Source organism: Protopterus annectens, chromosome 8.part1 (genome assembly GCF_019279795.1).
Source record: "Protopterus annectens isolate FY-2018-M chromosome 8.part1, PAN1.0, whole genome shotgun sequence".
Taxonomy (NCBI): domain Eukaryota; kingdom Metazoa; phylum Chordata; order Ceratodontiformes; family Protopteridae; genus Protopterus; species Protopterus annectens.
Window position 1 is genome coordinate 539,693,808 of NC_056742.1, and position 20,927 is coordinate 539,714,734.

The following is a 20,927-nucleotide window of genomic DNA, read 5'->3' on the forward strand; positions in this document are numbered from 1 at the left end:
TAAAGGGACTGTGTCTAGCTCTAGGGATGTCATTGTCCCCCCTTACTCATCCCTCGTTAGGTCAGTCATTGAATATAATGCCTACTTTGGCATGCATCTGTCAAGGCACATGCAACAACTGGAACACCCACAGAGATACTTTATTAAAAAGATGCAGAGCCTAAACAACATGTCCTACATAGATCAAAGCCACATCACTCTCCTCGGTATCCAACAGGCTGCTAAGAGGTGACCTATGTCTGGCATACAAGGCATCCACTGGCCAAATACCAATGGATTTACTGTACATCAGCAGGTCAAATAGCAAAAGAAAGACTCAGTTTAGGGATCTAAACCCTTCTGCAACATCAGAAGAATGGTTTGGAGGGACAGGTATATCTTGTAAAGGATACTACTGCTTGGGAACAGACTCCCCATCCACTTAAAGATATGTAGCATCTCTGTCCATATTCAAGTACAAGTTGGATCTGTGGATGGGAAACATCGCAGGACTGACCCTATGCTACTAATGGACAGATACAGCTCCTAAATGGTTTATCCCATGCTTGGATCTCCTTAAATTATTTATGGTATGATCCCTGTTGTTCTCATTAGGGGTAATATATAATTATTGACCATGGGATGGCAAAGGTCAGTTTTTAACCAAATGGGATAGGTTAATTTGAGAACAAAAAGGGAAATTGGCTAGACTTAAAATGGGCCACAAAGGCAGATAGCCTAATACTTACTTATGAACATATTAACCTATAACATAAGTTAGGCACATAATTGATTCACAGACACACACTAGCTCAAATGCAATTCTAGAATAAATAGTCACTTCTCTGCTTGTCTAGAGAGTGCAGTTTTTCAGTCAAATCCAGCATGTCTAAAGCCCATATGTGCAGTGTTCTGCAGCTTAAACCAGTTAAGTGCTAATCTGCAAAATGTAGTACCAAATAAATCAGAACCAAACAACTAGGCAGCCAGTCAGGACAACCATTGCTAGCAATGACAGTGATTTAAACATTAGAACAATGCTCATTTCTCTTTCAACTATAACAGCAATCACCCAAATGACTAAATAATACCACTTGCTAGGCACATAGCTGAATTACAAACACACACGCTAGTTCAAATGCAAGATTTAAAAAAAAGTCACTTCCCCAGTGGTCTAGGGAATCAGAGTTTAGTGAAATCCAGCACGATTGCATGCTTGGAAATTAGATGGATAGAGTTCAGGGAATCAGAGTTTAGTGAAATCCAGCACGACTGCATGCTTGGAGATTAGATGGATAGAGTTCAGGGAATCAGAGTTTAGTGAAATCCAGCATGATTGCATGCTTGGAGATTAGATGGATGGAGTTCAGCAGCCCAACACAACTAAGAGGACAAGATATGAAGGTGCATCCAAGTCTGGATCATATCTAACTCAGATGTCCAGTATGTACTACAGTCTGGAGAGTATCTAACTCAGATGTCCAGTATGTACTACAGTCTGGAGAGTATCTAACTCAGATGTCCAGTATGTACTACAGTCTGGAGAGTATCTAACTCAGATGTCCAGTATGTACTACAGCAGTTTGCTTGTGAGTACGAATCAGATAGGATGAAATTCAGCACATTCAAATCTGAGCTGAAGAGGCTTTACCAGAGAAAGGTAGACTTTACTCTATAAGGGAAGGGGGGGGTAGCTACTTCAGATGGACAGATGTAGAAGTTTAATCTTGATACCTTCATAAGTCAGGGTAGAAAGGAATGGGCAAAAATTGTAGTAGATAGGTGCATTGGTCCGAGCATTGCAGGTGCTGTACCTGTCTGTGGTGGTCAAGTTTATGTTACCATCCTCACTTATCATCATGAGCTTTGGATAATGGCTAAAATGACTAGATCATGGATACAAGCAGCAGAGATGGGGTTCCTTCACCGAGCAGCTGAGTTTACTGTCCATAAAGCAGCAAAAATCTGTACAACATGGGATAACCTTGAAGTGCAACTGCTGTCCTTCCAAATGACAGAAGTCAGGCTGTCTACTGTGTACCTCGCATGGGAGATGTAGTGGACATTACCTACTGGAAGGAGTCGCTGCATCAGATGCAGGACATATTTGAGGGATTATATTTCCAGCTTGCATGTGATTACCTTGTGTCAAAGTAAAAAACTTCAAAGACCAATTCACGTTAGGTTTAAGCAAGGCACCCTTTATTACTTGCAGCAAGGAGACAAAGCATGCATCCACAGGGTTTGTCTAAATGATTAATGACTAGTAGGTTATACTTATACAGTTCTCTTCCTGTCACATAGAAAATGTTACATTCTATTGCTGACGTAGTAAAAAATATCTGTCATTCTGCAAAAAAAAACATTTTGAGAAAAACAACCTGGCCTTGGGTTTATGTCAGTCCATTTCAGCATTTCAATTCTTCTATTGTACTGTTCTAATACATGTGTTACATTTTACCTAGATTCAAGGTACATATCTAGCTTCAGTAAAAGTAATGCTGACTACGGTTTAAACTTTTAAGCATCTATTGTTTTCTTTATCAATGGCTTCTAGCAGCTGCATGTTTTCTCATGGCAGAAGCAGAAATCAATATCCCTTTGTTAATTTTCATGACATTAGCAGAAATGAATTACTTCTTGTTATTTGCTGACATTAGCAGAAAATAGAAGGCTTCTTGTTAAGTTTCTAATGGCTGTGCAGATTCATGCAGTGTGAACAGAATAAATGTATTGACCCTTTTAAATCTCGAATGCACTAAATGCACTAAGCATGCATATTACTATTACATATTTTTCTAACATTTACCCCCTTTTAATACTTTTATTCTACTTTCAAGATAAGCATAACCAGTTTTTCTTTCTGAAACTGACATGTCTATAAAGTCTTTAATCAGTCTTTTCATGCAAGGGATGCAGCAGCACACACATACCACCAGTAGGATAATTCCTACACAGATGGAAATCAGGATGTTCATCAGGATACTGCCCCACCCCCCAAACAATCTCTGGAAAAAGTCCATCAATAGATTTGGTCCTGGTTTGGTCAAAGCTGACACCTGCTGAATTACCTCAAGATGATTGTCTATCTTGTGTTTATGGTCAGGAATATATGAACAGCACTCCTCCTGGATTAAAGCACACATACCTCCTCTCACCACTAGGGTGAAGTCGAGAGCCATGTGGTTTTGAAGCACTACAGTTCTCATGGCAGTCAGTTCATCAGTCACCAATTCTAGGGCAGAAAAGGTCATTATTTTGAGAAGTTTAGACAATTTTCTCAGTTCCCAGATTGATTTCATTGCTCCATATGCTGGCAATACACCTGCCCATGAGATGATGGTATCACCCAAGTCCATATGTGACAGTCCATTTTTTCCTAAGCTCACAGCATGATGGTTTTTCCAGCCTGCATTGATTTGCCCCACTGGATTGACAGGCTTCTTGATTTCTCGTTGAACATTCCGGATTTTCCCTTGAGGTAAAACTGCTGTGTGTCATATGGCCGGAACCAGGTACCCAAAATAACAACTGCCAAACCAATTCTCAGGTAACCATTTGTATGCTTTCCTACCACATACAAAATAACAGTCTTCTACTTTGGTAGTAACTTTACTATGTCCTGGCTCTGGATGAAACATTTTTTTGTCTATCATAGACAGTTGTCTATAAAGGTCAGCATTATGTTTTACTTTATCAGTTGTCCTATGCATCAGTTCAGCAAATGAATCATAGCTCGTGTTGCAATAGGACCCTGTGTTATCAGTCTTATTGTAGCATCTATAAGGGACAGCCACATTGCAATTGCTCCAACCCACCTGAACTGTATCATTTTTTGTAAAAACACACAGTCCCCTTCTGTTGAACAGACAAGTGCAATGCTACTTTATCTTGTGATGTGACATCTGATGTATCATAGACTAAGTTTTCCCAGGTCTTGTTGGCTCCTAGGGGGACTGAAGTTAACAATAACCCCCTATATGCTGTTGGCAAAGCTGTGCAAATCCAGCAATTTGAAACATTGAAGGTCTCAGCATACACATATTTGATTGCCTGGTAAGCGTTGAAGTTTGGGTGCCACTCTGCGTACAACTCTGCACGCTTGTTCAGTCCAGTTTTTGTGGCTGAAAAAAGGAATGGCAACAACAAAAAGATTATTGTCACTAGTACAGTCAACAAGATGGTTATGCAATACTTTGGAGGAAACGGCTGTTCTGCATTCCTGTTTTCTCCGACTCTTCCAAATAGGTACATCTGGATCTTACTGGATCCTGTCATCTTTATTTCAGACATGTGTTCTTAATCTCTGCCCTAATAGGACCTTCAGCACTGATGGTTTCTTCACTGGGGTTCAGACGGATCAGTCCTATTCATCTGACCCCCCTTTGTAGCCAGACTTTGTGCTGAGGGCCCCAGTGGAGAGGTAAGATTTTTGTCCAGTTCAAAGTTCTTAACAAGTTTGCAGTGCGTCAGGTGGATCCACGAAGCTCGCTCTGCTATCTTGACTGCAGTGGGTGTCAAAAGAAGCACCTGGTAGGGACCTTCCCACCTTGGCAATAACCAATTCTTCTTCTTGATAACTTTTATCCACACCCAGTCCCCAGGTGTCACTGGCACTTCTGATGTCTCAGTTTGCTTTCTATCTGAAACAGAATTTGACTGCAACAGATGTTTAGAATTCATAGCTTTTTTCATATATTCAGCTAGTGTAAAATCAGCTTCCTGGTCTGATGACATGAGAAGTTTCCACTGGGGTGTATAGTAAGCCCTTCCAAATAACTTTTCAAAAGGAGTCAATCCTTTTGCTGTAGGGACAGTTCTCATGCTCAACAGTACCAGAGGTAAACAGTATATCCAATTTTTCCCCGTCTCAGCTATCAACTTTCTCAATTTGTTTTTTAATATACCATTATGCCTTTCAACTAGCCCTGCAGATTGTGGATGGTATGCACAATGATTTTTTAAAGAAATACCAAAATGCTTACTTAACTGCTGTATGGTTTGGTTTACAAAGTGTGTACCATTGTCACTGTAGATCCTTTCCGGAATGCCAAATCTAGGGATGATTTATTTGACAAGAACGTTTGCTACTGTGGCTGAATCTGGATTTTTGGTTGGAAAGGCTTCCACCCATCTGGAAAACATATCTACAATGACAAGACAATACTTCTTATTTTCACATTTGTTCAATTCTATGAAATCCATACAGACAGTGTGAAACGGATATAGTGGTGTAGGGAAACTCCCTTGCTTGGGCTTTAATGCCCCTTGTGCATGATGTTTGTTACAAATCTGACACGTCAAACAAAATTTTTTAGAGTAGTTTGTAAATCCGTACGTTGTGAACACCTGGTTCACCAGCTGTACCATCCCTCCTGCTGAGACATGGCACTGACCATGGCTCAACAAAGCTGCACATCTAAACAAATTAGATGGTAGTATCAGTTTCCCTTCTCTAGAGATGTACAGCCCCTTTTCGAGAATTGCTCCTCATTTTACCCATCGTTGTTTTTCAGCTTGCGTAGTGAGTGTCTGCATTGTTTTTAACATTTCTAAGTCTAAAATCTCAGAGGGTTGTAATTCCTCATTTAAAAGAAATACTTCTGTGGCTGCTTGTTTTGCAGTTGTATTAGCTCTCGTATTACCTTTTGAAATCCTATCTTGTTGCTTGGTGTGAGCTGTGCATTTACAAATAGCTACTTTCTGAGGTAACTGAATAGATTCTAAAAGATCTAAGATACAGTGTGCATGATTTATAGGTTTGCCAGTAGATGTTATCATTCCTCGGTTTTTCCACTGTTGCGCAAAAACATGTACAGTAGAAAAAGTGTACTGGCTGTCGGTAAAAATGTTTACACATTTACCCTTTGCTAAGGTACATGCCCGTGTCAAGGCAATTAATTCTGCTGCCTGTGCAGATAAGTTGTGTGGTAAAGGTTTTGCTTCTATAATCCCGGTATCAGAAACTACTGCATATCCTACTAGGTTCTGTCCTGTAGGACCCCTTTTGCATGAGCCATTCACATAGTATGTCACCTCGGCATCATCCAAGGGGACATCTGTGAGATCTTTTCTAGGTAGTGTCTTTTGCTCAATCACCTTCAGGCAGCGGTGCGGTGTGCCGTCTGCAGGGGTCGGGAGCAGAGTAGAAGGGTTTAAAGTCGTGCATCATTCAATTGTCATATGAGGTTGGCTCAACAATATAGTCATACAGGAAAGATGCCTAGCAGGGGAACAATATGCCACCTTTTCTTGTAGTAAAATAATTGCGACTGCATAAGGTACTCTCAAAGTGAGAGGGTGGAATAAGACTACTGAGGCCGAAGCCTGTACTGCCATTGCAGCTGCAACTACTGCTTGTACACAGTGGGGTAAGGATCATGCCACTGGGTCTAGTTGTGATGAATAGTAAGCAATGAGGCATTGCTTATCCCCATGCTGCTGTTGTCAGTACTGATGTCATGTAACCCTGCTTACAATCTACAGTTTGGAAAAAACATTTATGGTAGTTTGGTAATCCCAGAATTAATGAGGATGTTATTAACTGCTTTAGTTTGCAGAAAGCAGATTCTGCTTCTGGTGTCCATTGCAATAAATCTTGTGCTGCCATAGGCTTCTTATATATAAGGTCAGTCAGAGGTTCAGATTCCAAAGCATAGTTTGGAATCCAGCTCCGGCAAAAATTAGTTGTACCCAGGAAGGACATCATTTCCTTCTTGGTAGTGGGTTTTGGTGCTTGCAAAATTGCTATTTTTCTGTCCTCATCTAATGTTCTGCTTTCCTTGGATATTACATATCCCAGGTATTTAACTTGTTTTTTTCCAAAGCTGTAGTTTACTCTTATTTACTTTATGTCCTTCAGCGGCTAAGAATTGTAGAAGTGCTATGGTATCTTCTCTACAATCCTGCTGGGTGGGGGCTGCCAGCAAGATGTCATCAACATAAAGTAAAATCTGACTGTCTCTTGGTGGGGTGAATCCCGCCAAGTTGCTTGCCATTTCTTGTGAGAATATTGTTGGACTTTCACAATATCCCTGTGGTAGTCGTGTATATGTATACCTTTTCCCCTGAAATGTAAATGCAAACCAATACTGGCTATCAGGGTGTATCGGTATCGAAAAGAATGCATTGCTGATGTCTACCACAGAAAAATACTTCTGTTGAGGTTTTAAATCATTCAACAGGGTGTGTGGGTCTGGCACCGTAGGTGCCCTTGGTATTACTGCATCATTTACAGCTTGTAAATCTTGGACAATACGCCATTCTCCATTTGCTTTTTTGACTGGAAATAAGGGTGTGTTACATGGTGAATCGGGAGATTCTATTAGTATCCCTCCTTTAAGTAAGGCTGCTATAATAGGCTTTATCCCTGCCTCTGCATCTTTTCTTAAGGGATACTGTCTCTTTTGTGGTCTAAATGCTGACTTTGGCATGATAGTAACTGGTCCTGCTGTACAAATAAGTCCTACATCTGATTTTCCTGTTGACCAGAGGGTCTCTGGTATATTTCGTAAGGCATTTTCTTCCTCCTTTAACAGGAGTGTCAATCAGCTGTCCTCGCTAGACTGCAAGTGCACAGATGGGTTGGTCTGAGTTATCCAATTCAACTTCTGTATTTGTATTCCCTGTTCTGACAGTTCTAGTTCTGTCTGTTTTTCCCATCTCGTGACTTTTTCTCCTAGGTCTGCCCATTCTATATTTCTGTTTTTGGTTAAGCTAACATGTGGTAATCGATTTAATTTTCTAAAGTGCAAAGAACTCCTGGGGCAATGAACAGCTGGCTACACTGTTCTCTTCTGTGTCCCAGTACAGGTTACGCAATGTCAATCTATTTGGGTCCTGATTGTCCTGACCTGCCTTAAACAATTCTTGCTCATATTCCTTATCAGGTCCTGGTGTGTTATAATAATACAGGGTACAGTGCAACAGTTGTTGTTTATCAATGTCAAGGGAGGGGAACTTGCTGACAGCTACGTTCATTAAGTCTTCGGTTACAGTCCCTGGACCATTTGTAACCAAGTCCCGGCTGTACCAATAAAACATTTCACCCTCCGATTGCACTGCAAAGGTATCAGTTTATCGCTGTGCTTCCATACCCTGCATGGTTGGGACTACTGCTATACCAAATAGCTGCATGAGGTCTCTGCCCAAGAGGTTTACTGGGCATTTTGCAGAAACAGCAATTTTGCTTTTTTGTGTCAATCCTGAAACTGGATCAGTTATTGCAATGTCACGGGAGAGAGGCTCCCGATACAGCTGTCCATTAGCTGCTTTAACCAGTATGTAATCAGGTGTCTCTGTGTTTTCTGGTAGTTTGGAGGGATGTATCAGGGTTCGTGATGCCCCTGAGTCACACAAAAATTTGACTTCCCTCCCTTCTACCAAAAGTGCAACTTCTGGTTTCGTGTCTGCTAAATAGAGCTCCAAGCTCAATAAAGCTAGGTCTAATATTTCATCTTCTTCAGTGTCACTAACTTCCTGCACTTCCTCTACTCCCTCTATCACATTCTCATTTGTCCCTTCTTCACTAGCCCCTTCTAGTGATTCCTGACTACCATATAGTCAGTCCTCACCCTTCTTGTCTTCCGTTGTTGCCTTCTTATTTTTCCTGCAATCCTTTGCCAAGTGTCCCTTTTTACCACATTTAAAACATTCACCCCTTTTCTTTCACCCTTCAAAGTCCTCTGAACGTTGATCAGATTGTTTGTTTCCCTGTGCATTTTTCTTGCCCTTTTTCCCAGACTGTACTACATAAACTTCTGCTCCATCTCCTACAGAAAATATTTGAGCTTTCTTTTTCTTTTTGCTATTAAAATGCCTTTCGGCATGCCTAGTATATTCAAGTAATGACTGTAACCTGCTTGTACGATGATCTACCATGTGTTTTGTAATAAAACTGCTTATAGGTGCAATACTGCCCTTTAAAAATGCATTCTTTAACTGCTGTTCATATGGGGAATCTTTTGTTTGATCTTCAGGAACCTGCATTCCACAGTGGTTATTAAAACACTCTAATAGTCTGGCATAATACCGGTCAATAGTTTCACCTTCTTGTTGGATGCATTGATTAATGCAAGTCCAGTCTGCCCTAGGTTTCCATTTTTCAGAGATGCGGTCTGTAAGACCTTTTACTCTAGTGTCTAATTCTGCATTGCTATGTGGGAGGGGTCTTTGTGCAGAGTCACGGGGTTTCCAGTTCCCACTAATCATATGCCAATCTGGCCCTACAATTTGTCTAACTACTTTTTCTATCTCTTCTCCATTTAAGTTATAACTCCGCCTCATTCCTTGTAAATCTTTTGAGAATTTTCTAAAATTAACCTTTGGATGGGGAATTCCCTCAGTGGCTTTCTGGATGTCTTCCAGAGTCCAAGGTCTATACACTAAAATAGTTGGGTCCTGATTGTCCTGACCTGCCTAAGGGTTGGGTACTTCTATAAGTGGACATATTTCTTCTCCTTCACTTATAGATCATGAATTCTTAACCATTTGCCATAACTCGATGCCTTCATTTGAGTTACCTGCCTTTGTTCGAGACCTGGTCTCGATGGGATCTCCAATATACGGTTTTATTTTCATAATGCCTCTATCTTCAGTGACCACAGGATATCATGGGGGTGGACTAACCTGTTCACTTGCTTCATATTCCGATAAGGGAGGCAGAGGTGCTGATGCTATTACTAAGTTATTGTCCTCCTTGTCTAAAAACATTGCTTCCTCAATCCATCTGTGTGCCTGAGGAATTCCTAATTTACGTTGCTTTTTTACCCGACCTTTGGAATCGGTTTTGTGCTGTTTAACAAGTTTGATAAGCGAGGATTTTTCTAATTTTCCATCGAATTCATACTTATTGACCTATTTTGAATAATATTTAATATTGTCGGCGTGCTGCGACTGCATGTATTTTGCATCTTCTGTTAATGGATTTTGGGGTCTTTTTGTGCAATTATTACCCATTTTGTTCTACCCTTTTATCGTTACGTAACTTTTCTTATTTTTTAATGTGGTACCACAGATTTTGTTATAGTCTGTTCAGAATGACTGACTACTTATTCTGTTTCTCCTGATCTATGACAAGACAGTAATCTTTTTTGTCCCTGACTTGTAAGAAAAATACAGTCTAACAAAAACAATACACATCTAGTCCCTGATCTAAAACAGAAAACAGAAAAAAGTAGATTCACGTTACCTGAGCCCACGTGATTGATCACCAATTCGCAGAGACCCATCCTTCAGTCACAGATCAGAAAGTGGCTGGCCTCTTTTGAATGACAATTCAGTCGGAGGGCTTTTCGGATAAGAAAAAACAATTTGGTTTCTTCTCCATACGGTTTCAACCACCTAGCCCGTCTGATCCGAGGTGAAGAGAGGATTCCTGTCCGAAGGACCAATCTGTCAAAGGAAAAAACTTCAAAGACCAATTCACATTAGGTTCAAGCAAGGCACCCTTTATTACTTGCAGCAAGGAGACAAAGCATGTATGCACAGGGTTTGTCTAAATGATTAATGACTAGTAGGTTATACTTATACAGTTCTCTTCCTGTCACATAGAAAATGTTACATTCTATTGCTGACGTAGTTAAAAATATCTGTCATTCTTTAAAAAAAACATTTTGAGAAAAACAACCTGGCCTTGGGTATATGTCAGTCCATTTCAGCATTTCAGTTCTTCTATTGTACTGTTCTAATACATGTGTTACATTTTACCTAGATTCAAGGTACATTTCTAGCTTCAGTAAAAGTAATGCTGACTACGGTTTAAACTTTCAAGCATCTATTGTTTTCTTTATCAATGGCTTCTAGCAGCTGCATGTTTTCTCATGGCAGAAGCAGAAATCAATATCCCTTTGTTAATTTTCATGGCATTAGCAGAAATGAATTACTTCTTGTTATTTGCTGACATTAGCATAAAATAGAATGCTTCTTGTTAAGTTTCTAATGGATGTGCAGATTCAGGCAGTGTGAACAGAATAAATGTATTGACCCTTTTAAATCTCAAATGCACTAAATGCACTAAACATGCATATTACTATTACATATTTTTCTAACACCTTGGGATGCCATTGGATGAACTGGAGACTGCCTCTGGGGTGAGGGTCGTTTGGGCGAACCTGCTCAGCTTGCTGGCAGCATGACCTTGCCAATTTGGAGTTTATATAGCATATTTTATAGGAGGAAGAAACTAAGAAAGCAAAAATGTTAAACAGAATCTAGTGTACTAGTAAGAAATACAAGTGCTATTATACGTAAGGAATACACAGAGTAGTTTGGTAATTACCTGCTTGATTTGTTAACTGTATAATGATGTAATACTTTGGAAAAAACTTAGGTAGAGTGTTTAAGTATTTATTTATTTTGTTAAATGGGCATGTTGACTCATTTTGATCACCATTTTCAGCCACGATTTAGGGTAAAGGCACAGATAAAAAATATAACCAAAGAAAAAAGTAACAGCGCCCCTTTCTGAACTGTTTTCTTGTCATGGTAAAGGAGTTTGTGTATCTCACTGAAGCTATGAGTCATATTGTGTAGAGCCACCCAAGTCAGGCAAATTAAGGTGAAGAGATCAGATGGCTCACTGGAAAATGTAACAGCAAGCCACTCTAGTGTTTTTTGTCAAGAAAACGCCATGGACAAAGGCAACTAGTTGCATGTCAAAATGACACTGGAAGATGAGACCCTATGTTGAGTAGTGCTAACATTTATAATGTGGATAGATGAAAACTGGAAGGGTATCCATCTGCTGAGGTGCTCAGAGATAAAATGAAAATCTGATGCTGCAAATAACTATCCACAACTGGAACTTGGGAAATAAGAACTGTAAACCAAGATAAACTTGATGTGGTCAAGAGAAGCGTAACTGGTTCAACAAGGTACTAAGAAACAATGCCTCACCCCGCCCCACCCAGCTCTTCAAGTGAAGAGCAAAAAACAAAAAACAAAAATGTGTCCGGATACATGACACATCTCACCCTCCTGCCTGCCCCAGCCATTCAGCTTCTGTTTCTCTGCACTGTCCCTAATTCTCCTTCAACATATTTAATTAAAAAAATCCTTATTTCTTTTAAACTGTAGCAAACAATTGCTACAGTTTATATCCTGCCTGCAAATAGTGCTATGGTGCATATGTCTTAGTTTAAAAAAAAAAAAAATCTTCTTTTTAAATTGTAGCAAACTACTTGGTAAAATGCAGTTGTTATAGTTTAGGACTCATGAAGTGCTATAACGCTCAGGCTTCACCGCACATGCAGTACCATTTTTTAAAAGCAGTATTGCATTAAACAGAGATTAGGAGAGGCCGATCTCACCTCCACAGCACTCTGGCCTAGATCAGTTGCCCCTCTCTTCCCGCCCTCCTGGTGGTTAGAAATTATTTCACTAGAATAAACATTTGGAAATAGTGAAGTTAAAATGGATTGGATGGGTCCTTTCACATCAGATAATCAGCTCTTCTACTGTGGTCATGCATCTTACAGAATAAATGGAGTATGTTTCATAGTTTATTTTATTTATTTATTAATATTTGCTTACTGGGATAGTGCACTGATCTCAATGGACCATTTGCAGGCACAGCCTGGGTGAATAGGATCACATAAGAAATGAACAAAACATATTTACAGATACAAGGATATGCTAAAAGCAAATATATATACATATTTACAGATGCAAGAATATGATACAAGGCTTAGTTCAGGAAGCAGTTAACAATGTCAAAACATAAATGGGAAAATAGAATTTTGCTTAGCTGAGCTTTTTGGATAAGATGTAGCCATAATGAATGAGATGGCTTGTGCTACAATGATAGCAGCATATCATTATACAGGGACGTATGAAGACATTAGAGAGGTATGAAGACATTAGAGAGGTATGAAGACATTAGAAGAGGTATGAAGACATTAGAGAGGTATGAAGACATTAGAGGAGAGGTATGAAGACATTAGAGAGGTATGAAGACATTAGAAGAGGCAAGTGAGAATAGCTGCTGGAAAGGATGGGGAGGAGACAGAGAAAAGGAGTGAGAAGCATGCAGAGGGAAGATGAGAAGTGTGAGAAGGAGATGCAAAGAGAAGAGGGAAGTAGGATGAACGGGAGCCAGCGAATAAGGAGATGACATGATATGATAAGGAAGTGTGAAACCGGGATAAAGGGCCATGTGACAGGGGATAAAGGGCCATGTGACAGAGCTGTAGGGAGATAAGGAAGTGTGAAACCGGGATAAAGGGCCATGTGACAGGGGATAAAGGGCCATGTGACAGAGCTGCAGGGAGATAAGGAAGTGTGAAGCCAGGATAAAGGGCCATGCGACAGAGCTGCAGGATTCATGTAAGGTGACCTGAGAAGTGCGAAACCGGGATAAAGGGCCATGTGAGAGAGCTGCAGGGAGATAAGGAAGTGTGAAACCGGGATAAAGGGCCATGTGACAGGGGATAAAGGGCCATGTGACAGAGCTGCAGGGAGATAAGGAAGTGTGAAAAGGGATAAAGGGCCATGTGACAGGGGATAAAGGGCCATGTGACAGAGCTGCAGGGAGATAAGGAAATGTGAAACTGGGATAAAGGGCCATGTGACAGACCTGCAGGATTCATGTAAGGTGACCTGAGAAATGTGAAACAGGGATAAAGGGCCATGTGACAGAGTTGCAGGGAGATAAGGAAGTGTGAAACCGGGATAAAGGGCCATGTGACAAAGCTGCAGGATTCATGTAAGGTGACCTGAGAAGTGTGAAACTGGGATAAAGGGCCATGTGAGAGAGCTGCAGGGTTCATGTAAGGTGACCTGAGAAGTGTGAAACCGGGATAAAGGGCCATGTGACAGACCTGCAGGATTCATGTAAGGTGACCTGAGAAGTATGAAACCGGGATAAAGGGCCATGTGACAGACCTGCAGGATTCATGTAAGGTGACCTGAGAAGTGTGAAACCAGGATAAAGGGCCATGTGACAGGGGATAAAGAGCCATGTGACAGAGCTGCAGGGAGATAAGGAAGTGTGAAACAGGGATAAAGGGCCATGTGACAGGGGATAAAGGGCCATGTGACAGAGCTGCAGGGAGATAAGGAAGTGTGAAACAGGGATAAAGGGCCATGTGACAGGGGATTAAGGGCCATGTGACAGAGCGATAAGGAAGTGTGAAACAGGGATAAAGGGCCATGTGACAGGGGATAAAAGGCCATGTGACAGAGCTGCAGGGAGATAAGGAAGTGTGAAACAGGGATAAAGGGCCATGTGACAGAGCTGTAGGGTTCATGTAAGGTGACCTGAGTGAGTGTAGCTGCACTTTGTTTGGGTGAAGACATGTCCTTTGAGCTGTTGTCTAAACACCAAGTACTTCAGAACATCTTGGATTGAGAGAGGAATGGAGTCCCACATTTAGGTGCTAGGATGGACAATGCACGGTCAGTGCAATAAAGTTTACTTTCTGGAGTTAGTGAGGTGGGTTGAGATTAAGAGATATCCCTGAGATTATATGTGGGGGTTTTGCTGAAACTTTTATGAGTGAGAGATATCTCAGGAAAAAGGGCTTGGTGAATTAATTATTCTAGTAGGAAACTCGCTCTCAAATATACTGTGAGTCATTTAAGTTTGGTGAGAGTTTGGCACTGGTGTTCATTACTGTGGGAGCTAGTAATGAACTGGCAGATTTTATTAGAAATGGCTGTAAGGTGGTGGCATTTTTCTTTGAGACTGCAGCTATAATGGGTAGTCCATATTCGAGCTGATAACAGTATTCCTTTTCCTGTGGCAGTTTTGGCTGGTTTGAACAGAAGAAGCAATAGCTTGTTTGCCCAGAAAAGTGGTGTGCTGATCCAGTACTGTGCTGATCCAGTGGTGTGCTGCTCCAGTACTGTGCTGATCCAGTAGTGTGCTGATCTTTTTGTGTATGTAATGAAGGTGTAGTTGAAAGCTAAGAGACTGGTCTAGCCAAATGTGATGGTATTGAAGGATGTGGAAATTTCTACGGTGGTATTGTTAACATCTTTAATATTAAGGACGCTGGATGCTTTTGGCTAATTTTTGGTTGGTTCCAAATGGCACTGATTTTATTTTAGAGGAAGTGAGTATACATTTCTGGCCTATTGGCTACTGGTTGAGGGTTTGTAGGTCATCTTGGGACTGAGTTTGTATACTAGAGTGGGATCTGCTTGACCTGCAGATGACCATGTGATTTGCATAAAGAATTATGGGTATCTGAGAATGATCGACGATGGGAATTTGTTGATAAATACGGAAGAGAGAAAAGGGGCTAAACTGGAACCCCGATTGAGTCCGTCCATGACAGGAGCCGTTTCACAGGTACTGGTGCCTCTTTTCACCTTGAAGGATCTATTGGTGAGGAAATCGGCAAACCAAGGCTTTGCGTTGTCACTAATGCCTATTTCACTTCATCTGTCAAATAGTAAATTATGGTCAATTAAATCAAAGGCTTTTGTGAGGTCAATAAAGACCGTTCCTGTGAGGTTGGCTTTGTCCATATTGGATAGGATGTTGTATGTCAGGGAGTAGAGAGCTGTTATGGTGCTTCTGATAAGAAGTTATTGAAATCAGTGCTTGGTTACAGTTAAAAACCTATAAAACGATCTCAATCAGACTACAAATGAAGCCATTCAGTATTGCAGTGATACACATTTATGCCCCATATGCAAACACTGAAGAAAAAGAATCTGAATTTTATGAGGGTACACAGCAACATTTGGAGCAAAACCACACACACACACACACACACACACACACACACACACACACACACACACACACACACACACACACACACACACACACACACACACACACACACACACACACACACACACACACACACACACACACACACACACACACACACACACACACACACACATGTGCACACACACGCACGCATGCACATGATTTTACATGCATCATACATAACTGGAATGCAGAAGTTGCTAGGCAACGTACATGCAGAATCATGGGCAGCTTTGGCGTTGGATTATGAAATGAAACACGACATAGTCTAATGAATTCTGCCTGGATAATTCACTAGTCATAGAAAACAGTCCAAAAGAAGTCTTTACACGTGGCTTTCAACAGATGATCAATAGTAAAATCTGATTAATTATACAGTTGGGAGAAATAAGACCTAGAGCTGACTGTAGGTCAAACTTTCAGCTTCTTATTGCAAAATTTAGAATTAAATTAAAAAAAAAAACAAGAAAAGTGTCTGGAGAATGAAGTTAAAAGGATCCTACAAAATCCTGCTAAAAGTAAAACCACAGGAAATGATGGAATTCCAGCTGAATTATTTAAAATCCTGCAAAATGATGCTGTTACAGTACTTCTGGGAATTTGCCAGCAAACTTGCAGAAAATTACAGTGCTATTTGATTGAAAAGGTTCAGTTAATATATTGATCCCAAAAAGGGACAATGTTAAACATTCTTCAAGTTTTCAAACAATTGCACTTTTTTCACATGCTAGGAAGGTAATGCTCACGATACTGCAAACTGGACTCCTGCAGGATGTGGACCAAGAGCTACCAGATATAAAAGCTGGTTTTAGAAAGGGTATAGACAACGGAGATGAAATTGTTAACTTCCATTGGATAATGGAGAAGTAAGGGACTTTCACAAAATAACTAGTTCTGCTTTACTGACTATTCCAAAGCCTCTGACTGTGTAGACCATACAAACTGTGGCCATTTCTTATAGAAATGTGGACGCTGGATCTCTTTATTTGCTTCCTGAGGTGTTTGTATGCAGAATAAGAAACAACAGGTAGAACTGAATGTGGAATAACGGACTCATTCAACATTTGGAAAGAAGCATCACAAGACTGAATATTGTTGCGAGAAATGCTGGATTGATAAATCCTATGCTGGCATTAAAATTGCTGGAAGAAATATTAACAACTTGAGATACGCAGATGATACAACCCTGAAGGATGAAAGTGAATATAAAGAGTTAACGAGTTTGTTGATGAAGGTGAAAATAGAAAGTGCAATGGCCTGTTGCTTAACTTTAATAATATTAATAATAATAAAAATCATGTTAGCCATCCCTATCATTTATTTGCAGACAGATGGGGAAGCTGTGAAAAAAATGGCAAATTTTATTTTTCTGAACTTTCCTAATAATGATTGCAGCCATGAAGTTAAAAGACACTTGTTTTTGTTTGAAGATAATGTATTGCAATTCTGGGTAAATTTTTAAACAGCAAAGCCATCACAATAACATCTAAGGTCCTTACAATCAAAGGCATGTTTTTTTTTTCCAGTAGTATCATATGGCTGTAAGAACTTGACTATATAACCAAGGTTGTGCAAAGGAAAACCAGTGCTTTGAAATGTGATGTTGGATAAAATATTTAAGGGTCTGTGGACTGCAAGATCAGATCAGTCCACACTTGAGGAAATAAATCCAGAGTATTATCTGGAAGGCTTGATAGTAAAAAGAGACTCATATACTGTGCTTGCTTAATGCAAGGACAGGCTTAAGAAAGATCAAAGGAAAAAGTAAAAGGGGTAGCAGAGACTAATGTGGACGCACAGCATTGCTAAAATAATGGATATAAATTTGTGAGAACTTAAAGAGGCAGTTCTGACAGGCAAGCCTGTCGTACTAATGTCCTTGAGGTCACAAAGAATCACGTTTAACTAAACATCAATAAGCCTCAGCAAGATGCAGGATATAATGTCCAGCTAACTGGCATGAAAAACGAATCCTATGCATAGGAACGTCTGCTACAGGAAACTGCCTGTAACTGCTTTTGTGACACTGGGAAAGTTGCTCTAGGTTTATAGACTAATTGTGACTGGAATATTTGCAAGTACTGCATATAAATATCATTCTGCTAAGAGAACTCTGTAAATACTGTGAAAAATTGTACATCTTTCAACACTGCTTGAAATAGTTTCTTGTTACCGTTCTCTATGCACTCACTTTTGATAAGAATTTTTGTTATATGACATATTTTCACTTTTGTTAGCATTTTTTATTGTATTACATTCTTTGTTCTTCTGGCGTCTGGTTTGTGTCTGAAAATAGTCATTTTTACCAGACCACTTACCCTGGTTACCAAATTTTAAATCATTCAATCAATAAATCAATCAGAATATCCATATAAGAAATACAACCTAATAGCAATGGAACAGCTAAGCATTTTACTTTGATATGCAATTAAAATATCTCTCTAGCATATAATAAATAACTGTTAGTGAACATCTAAGCAACAGTTTAAAGTGAAAAGAACAGAAGACAGTGTAGGTAACACAAGGAAGGTTATTAGGCAGTTCTAACCACTGAATGGGAGATATAATGCAAAGAAAATATCATGAAGTCATTTTAAGCATTACAGCAATATTTATTCAGATTTTCTCTATAAAAGATTAAACCTTAATCCAGAAACCTAGAACTTGTACTATATATGTGATGCCAGGAAATATGGGGTGACTGGATGAGGAAAAAATAGTAAAATGGGGTGCACAATATGAAGAATCTGTAATGAGTCCATTGGATTTATCACTGAAAGTGTACAGTAATTCTCACCATAGCATTCAAGTTGAGACTATTATATTATATTATATTATATTATATTATATTATATTATATTATATTATATTATATTATATATCTGATGCACAATGTGAAGGAACTGTGATGGAGCCCAAAGGATTTAAACAGATCCTCACCAGAGAATTAAAATGCCCAGAGAAACCAAACCAACACTGATTTCCTATAAAGAACAGTAATGGGGGAATTTAGCTTCAGGGAACTGTACTCGACCAGGTAGAAACTCACTGAGTTTATGGTTTACAAATAGTAGGGAAACCAATAGACAAAACAATGCAGATGGAAAACATGAACAATAATTAATTTTATAATAAGTTTCTATATGCAAGTTTATTATGACCAATAATTAAACAATACTTAGTGACTTTGAAGATTTACTAACAAATTTCACTCATTATACTTTAGGAAAGTGTTAACCATCACAATAACTTACTCAAGGTTGTTGTTGTGTCTTTCGGCTTTTCCCGGTTAGGGGGCGCCACAGCGGAACTCCGGTCCTCTAATGGTTGGCAGTAGATTTTTACGTGCTGAGTTGCCGGCCCTGACGCACAACCTTCAATGAAGGTTCGCCCATTCATGCATGTCTCCATGCAGAAGACGCTCTAGCTGAGAATCGAACAGGACAACGTCTTACTGTGAGGCGACAATGCTACCGCAGCACCACCAAGGTACAGATGATCAATGAAACTGTAGCGTTAAATACTTCTTCAATACAATGATTGGAAGTTGTCTCCTGGAGGAAGATTCTAGTTACTTCCACCTACGGGGAAAGGAAGATGGCAGCACAAAAGCACGAGACTTATTTTGCAGAATGCAAGTCATGAAACTTGAACATCCTGTTATATACATGCCCTCCCCAGAGTATCTCGGGACATTTTACAAAACAAACTTCTTTGTTTGCCTCAGTGTTCAGTGTACAGCACTGCACGCTGTAGTATGTTTACAGCACTGCACGCTGTAGTATGTTTACAGCACTGCACGCTGTAGTATGTTTACAGCACTGCACACTGTAGTATGTTTACAGCACTGCACACTGTAGTATGTTTACTTTTCAAGTCTATGCTGACACTGGAATGCGCATTTTCAAATCTTGCATGCACAACACTAGCATGTGCTACACAGTAAAGTACAGAAGAGAGCACAGAAAAACAAAATGAAACAAAGCACATTGTGCTATGTACTTGCATGGGGTGGGGAGGAATTATGCTCCAAAGCCCCCCATTTTCCTCACTGTAAGATTGTAACATAATTTGCGAATGAGAACCTCTGTGTAGCAGCTATGCTGTTTCTCAGTTGTCTTGGAATCCTGGCTTTCAGACAAGCAAGCACCTGACTACAGTACAACTGTGCTACGTTCTGTCTTTTACATAACAATCAATTTTTCTCCCACAACAGGCTGGCTAATTATTACTCTGACATTATGATTTTCAGGTCAAACAAATACAATACCTGTGTTGAATAGGAAGAGACTATCACCACTTTGAAACAGAGTAATTCAATGAAAAAAAGGTCTCTTCAGATCTTACCTCTGAACTGTCCAGAATTTTGCTTAATATTTTTGGTCTGTTAATCATAAAATTTGTGTTTTTGTAGCAAATCACTGATGATTAAAGTCAGTAAGTAATGACATATATTTCAGAAAATGTTTTTTAATGCAAAATCAGTTACTCTAGCGATTTTCTGGATTTATAAGAACAATATTTAAAATTGATCCCAGATTTTGGCCCTTCGCTCCTCCTTTACTTTTGTCTCTGTTCTGATTTCATGCACTTAGAGGTTGAGAGTTATGCTTCATACTCATTATAGACATTGCAAAATTCACAGATATAATCAAAAAGATAAAGGTGTACTTTAAATTTTTTGCCTTACCATTACAAGGGAAAATAAAAATTCCATCCATGCAGTAGCATCATTAAGCTCTTCACAGAATAACACACTGATCTCTAGCCTTTGGCTGACAAGTAAAAAAGCACAGTTATTTTGAGACTTACCTCCTAGTAGCATTTCCTGCAGTAGAGTATCAATCCGTGCCGTGCCAAAGAGTTTTACAAACTGGACTTGCTCGATCATCTGCCAAGTGATGCTATGTAAAGGTGGTAGGAGGAGTAGAATGTCACCAAATCGCCCTCGCGAATCGTACTGTCGATCGCTGATGTAATCTTCCAGATTCACCTGTATCCTGAAACGCATGCTTTTAACCCTTAGAGGATCACTCAGGCCTTTACAATCTGAAACCAAAAATGTGTTTGTTAAAAATAGCAGCTATGGATATTCAGAATTTATCCCAGTCTTTACAGAGTATTTGTGTCAGCAAACCATGGGTTGCAGCTGATCTGTTGAAGGGAGTCTAAATTCAGAACAACAAAGTAAAGAAAAACTATGGCAGCATCTGTCAATGAAAAA

General features: G+C 39.7%; 1 protein-coding gene across 2 annotated transcripts in view; it reads right to left on the reverse strand.

Annotated features, from left to right (window-relative positions):
- LOC122810440 (hepatocyte nuclear factor 4-beta-like) overlaps positions 1-20,927 on the reverse strand; it is a 954,244-nt gene that overhangs the window by 62,396 nt on the left and 870,921 nt on the right. For both annotated transcript variants that reach the window (XM_044082058.1, XM_044082059.1), the window contains exon 8: positions 20,516-20,752. In XM_044082058.1, coding sequence (XP_043937993.1) covers positions 20,516-20,752 — 237 coding nt within the window. The remainder of the gene's footprint in view (positions 1-20,515; positions 20,753-20,927) is intronic.